The 5,253-nt window shown below is 44.4% G+C and overlaps 1 protein-coding gene across 1 annotated transcript; it reads right to left on the bottom strand.

Moving 5' to 3' along the window:
* Nucleotides 1-1,384: 1,384 nt before the first annotated feature.
* endog (endonuclease G) lies at nt 1,385-4,720 on the bottom strand. Its single transcript, XM_076269756.1, has 3 exons — nt 2,852-4,720; nt 2,601-2,710; nt 1,385-2,472 (listed from the first exon to the last, which is right to left on the bottom strand). The coding sequence occupies exons 1-3, from the start codon at nt 3,392-3,394 to the stop codon at nt 2,187-2,189; spliced, it is 939 nt and encodes a 312-aa protein (XP_076125871.1). The 5' UTR covers nt 3,395-4,720; the 3' UTR covers nt 1,385-2,186.
* Nucleotides 4,721-5,253: the final 533 nt, after the last annotated feature.

Consider the following 5,253-nt stretch of genomic DNA (forward strand, 5'->3'; position numbering starts at 1 on the left):
CAGCACAGCTCAGCTCTGAAGTGTTTATCAATCAATACATCAGTTACAGCACAGCACAGCTCTGAAGTATTTAACAATCAATCAATGATCAAAAATCAGTGTGCAGATAGACTTTACGGAACTGTTCTGACAAGCTGCAACAGGGGCTATTTAATTAGATTTTCTTTAGCAAAAATGTGTCTGTTAAACTGTCGTGGCATTCCAAATATCTGCTGCCCGTGACTTTTGCCACTTAGTGCTGTTCAAGAGACATCTGAGGTCTCAATACTGTGCACTCTCTTTAACACCACAGCTATTCTGGAGGGTGTCCGTGTGAATTAACGGCAACAGGCGTCTGCGCTGTCCTCTGGCTAGGACTAACAGGAGGAAGGCTACGCTACCTTTTTTGCCTTTTGAACTTGAATATGCTCACAGCCCCCTCCTCCTCACTCTCCTGGGACTACCCCCTCTACACCCCCATCTGTCCTGTTCTTTCTTTTGTCCTGTCTTAGATGTTGTGTTATGTCTTAGATGTTGTGTTATTGTAAGTCATTGCAAGCGCCTCTTGATTGATTAATTACCCACTATGTGGATACTGGTTTTTTTAGACTTGATTTAGATTAAGTGTTATTTAGTATAATTTGTATTATGTAGTATATTCTTTATCTTCTACTGTCCTTATTGCTTAGTTGTGTGTTTTTTTTTTATATTATATACTTTTAATTACTTTTTCTGCTGTTAGTGAATGTGTGTGTGTTGTCTGTATGCTACTGAGACCTTGAATTTCCCCTGGGGATCAATAAAGTATCTATCTATCTATCTATCTATCATTCCGCGTCATTTACGTCACGTAATGTGTGAGTCAGAGGTCGGAAACTGGGGCTAGATTTTGCTAACAGAGTTGCCAAGTTAGGGGCTCGTCATCACTTTTGTCATCACGTTGTAGTTCAGTTTTAATGTGAACTTGGGAATTTGCCCTTTTTGTCACTTGAAAGCTGCATATCTTTCTTTCACAAGCGTCTTACACTATATTTTAAGCAAATACAGTTGTTTATTTAGGATTAGTGAGTGTATGTTTTAACCTTTGTTGTGGCATCCGTGTTTGTCACACATTCCAACGGCAAAGCACATGAACACTTGATGTGGGAAAAACCAAGTAGCCACGGGGGCGGTCCTTGTCATTCCGAAGTGCCATGAATGCACCATTACATGTCACTGTGATGTCTTATATGTGGTGTTATGTCTTATGTCACTGTGATGTCTTATATGTGGTGTTATGTCTTATATGTGGTGTTATGTCTTATGTCACTATGCCTGCATGTAGAAATTGCCCCTCGAGGATAAATAACGTTTTTTTAATTTAATTGAATTGACATTTGTCACAAAATGACTAAGTATATTGACATTTAATTTCCTCAATGTTACTCTTTATTTGTGCAGTTTTTGACAGTGTTTTTACATAACGAATGTAACCATACTTACAAAAATCAAATCTTCACATGGTCACATAGAGCTTCCAGTGATCTGATCAGTTAAGTGTCCCTCTTTGTGTCATTTCAGATTTCAGTGTCTTTCTTGATTTGAGAATCATGTGTGTCTAGCAGTCTGGCTTTGGTACTACAGTATGCTTGTGTAACATGACTAGAGTACAATTCATACGGGGTATTCTGAGGCCAAACTGGCTCAGTGTTGATCAGACTTCTGAGATTCCGAACCCTGAGATCATTGCTGTTTTGTGAGCACTGATGGGTGAATTGTAATAGCAACATTCTTATCACTTGCAATGTTCAAATACAGTAAGTACCTGTGATCTGCAACCTGTGGGCTCTCTACAGGTTTCAGCCCAGAGTGCTGACCAGTGATTCTACTGCAGTGGACGCAAGAGTTTGCCATCAAAAACTCAACATTCATGAGTGAGTACAGGTATGCACAAGACCAGTAGTAGACGATAACAAAACATCAACAATTAACTAAAAGTCCTCCTTTTACAAAATATACTTGTCTTTTTGACTGACACGTGAACAGTGCTTGCAGACGGTGGGCCCTAAAGTTGTTGAGAACACTTTGATAATGTCTACGATTTGACTCGAGAGACAGCAAAGCTCACAGTTGCTGCTGTGCAGCATTTTCAGTAGCCAGTTTGGAGACTTGATCTTGATCAGAGTGACCTCCTCTCTGCTCCTCACCTCCTCCTCAGACGGCCAAGCTCAGGAGCGCCCCCCCATGGTGATGGCTTGCAGGACGTTGGTCCTCTTCATGATGTTGGGGACGAACAGCAGGCCGGACGCCCTCTCGATGCTCTCGATGGGCACCAGGAAGCGCTCGAGCCGGATCTTCTCGTCCACGGGCGCGTTCGGCATGACGTAAGAGCGAAGCTCCACCTCCCCGCGCGGCTTCTCCAGGATCAGCACCTTGAAGAAGTGCGTCGGCACGGCAACGTGATTCTTGCCCACCACCTGGTACTTCACGTACATCTTACCGTCGGGCTCCTGCCTGGGAAAGAAGTGAAAGAAGAGACTGTCACAGCACAGCACAGCATACGCCTCATACTTCATGCCAGGCATCAACATCCAGTAATCACGAAGTTCCAAGACCCGCCCCTGCCCTGCCCCCCGTCTTACCTTGGCAGGTAGAGTGGTCCAGTGCACACAAACACATTCAGGTAATGCTTTGAGAGTGATCGGCAGTATTTCTCCAGGTTATTCCATGCATTTTGGTTCATATGGGGATTCTAGTTGTAAGAATGATAAAGTGTATTGGTACACATGGGAATAATGTCAAGTCAAAATGTGTCAAAATGTAAAAAAATAAATTAGGCTTTAATCCACGGATCTTTCCACCATCTCTGATGCTTTCTGTAATGTAAACTCACCTGCGGCGACACGTTACTCAGGTAAAACGTGTCGTCCATCGCCTTCTGACTCCACTTGTGATTGGCAGCAGCGGCCAGATGTCCTCTGTCAAATCCGGTTCCTTTGTAATCTGCATTAGTCGCTCTGTGGTAAATGTGCACCGAATCATCTTCTTTGAATTCGCAACATTTCCTGTCCGAGGAGCCCGTGAGTGTTTCGGGGTTTAGTTGCTCTATGACCCACGCGGCAGTCCTATTCCTGGGGTCGTAAGAAGTCACGTAAGACTCTCTAGTCTTGATGTTTGCCAGGGAGGGGAAGCCATACTTCATGGCAGCAGTAGATTTTGAGATCCCTACCTGACCTGGCTGATGTGGTATCAAGTCAGAGGCGGCATCAACACTTGGGATAGGTATGACAGGGACCCGTTCGAGAACTCCTCGGTGTGACTTAAATCCCCGGCTGTCATTGTCAGTATTAAATCCTACCAAAACAGCACCTACACCGACGCCAATTGCCAAAGATGAGCCGGACACAAATAACTTAGAAGAAAACACACGCTGCATTTTATTGCAATGTAAAATGTGCAGTATTATCAATGAATGACCCTGAGCTCACATAATCCGTGCATGCCTGCTGTAAAATCGTCGCAGATTGATGACGTTCTCGTTTTACGGCTAGTATCTTTTACTGTCTATGCTAGTAGCCTATCAGATTCGTTTCTTGTGGGCGAAGTCACTGATGTCTTCTTTTGAGATTAGTGTGTGAAGTGCATTTTTTCCCAAAATCATCATTATCCTTCGTGATGTGTTTATCTGTTTGGAAAAGTGTATCGTTATTATTATAATAACGAGTCTATTTGGCACTGTTCACTTCTATTCCACTGTTCCATTTATATTTTTGTTTGATTATTTTGTTTTAGTTCCACATAGTTACAGTAACCATGCACCAAAATGCAAGTTAAGGCCACAGTCTATGGCCAGTAGAAGTGTTGTTTTGTCAGTGGTTTGTAGGCTACTCTTTAAACTAATGCAGAGTTGATGTTGAGGAAATTTCCTAAACAACATATCAGGAGATGGGTGAGCAGGACAGTGATAGCTTAAGAAAAAAATCCTTGGTGAAGTGGAGAAATCTCAAGATGGAGGATTTAAGCAGGCAGCTGGATGCAAAGCAATTACAAATAGAGAATGATAGACATGACAACCTTACATGTCAGAGACAGACAACGAGAATGTGGAGAGAAGTTCTCCAGTGGAGACCGAAAACAGCTGAAGAGAGAAACAGAGAGGAAGGAGACAAGAAGAGACTAGAAGAGACCAAGGAGACACTGAGGGAGAGAGACGAGAAACATAATGTTGAGAGACACGAGAAACAGGACACGGGAGGAATAAACAGACACCCAGAGACTGAAACAGAGCAAGGAGACGTCGGTTCAGACCTGGACAAACCACCTGGTTTGAGAAATGGAGTTAGCAACAATGGAGAGAAAGCTGAGAAAGAGGAGAGAGAGAGTGAGACAGGGGAAGCAGAGGTCCCCAGACCGCAGGGAGGGGGGGAGATGATGGACCAGTCAGCAGAGGTCCCCAGACCGCAGGGAGGGGGGGAGATGGCGGACCAGTCAGCAGCAGACACAGCAGCCGTCCTGGGCCCCATCGCAGACGAGGCAGGGGGTCCCACAGGTGAGTCTCCAACACCTGGCTCTGATCTGGCCAGAAGGAGACACTATGAATCTCTCCAATACATCAGTCAGTATAGTGAGCTTTCCAGTTGATTTAAACGTTATTGCATAACCTCTGTGTTTTTTTAAGCTCTGAAAGAACATCTGGAGTTGTTCATGCCTAGTGGGCCTATACAGGTGGATCTTAAGCATATCCCACGTCATTAGAAACATATTTTTATTTTAATGTTTGGAATAGGCACCCTTAGCCTAGATTGTGATAAGATTCTGCTATGGCAGTTAGTGTAGTGCAATTGAATGCTACAGAATAGAAAAGGCGCCTAAGACTTAAGAGACCAAGAAAAAGAAAGTTCAACTACAACATAGGGCCGTAGCCAACTGGTTAGCGCTTCGGACTTGTAACCGGAGGGTTGCCGGTTCGAACCCCGACCAGTAGGCACGGCTGAAGTGCCCTTGAGCAAGAACCCCTTACTGCTCCCCGAGCGCCGCTGTTGTAGCAGGCAGCTCACTGTGCCGGGGTTAGTGTGTGCTTCACCTCACTGTGTGTTCACTGTGTGCTGAGTGTGTTTCACTATTTCACGGATCGGGATAAATGCAGAGACCAAATTTCCCTCACGGGATCAAAAGCGTATATACTTATACATCATTAGTGCCAGACTAACAGGTTGCTTAACATGCACCTGCATTGAGTCACCACCAGGGGTCTGTAGCCTATCAGGTTTGAGACGACAGGTTCACGTTTTAGGC

This window comes from Alosa pseudoharengus, unplaced genomic scaffold, assembly GCF_046254945.1.
Source record: "Alosa pseudoharengus isolate Yale_2024_CS ecotype anadromous, Long Island Sound unplaced genomic scaffold, YU_APseudo_1.1 YU_APseudo_1.1_scf_6, whole genome shotgun sequence".
Classification (NCBI taxonomy): domain Eukaryota; kingdom Metazoa; phylum Chordata; class Actinopteri; order Clupeiformes; family Clupeidae; genus Alosa; species Alosa pseudoharengus.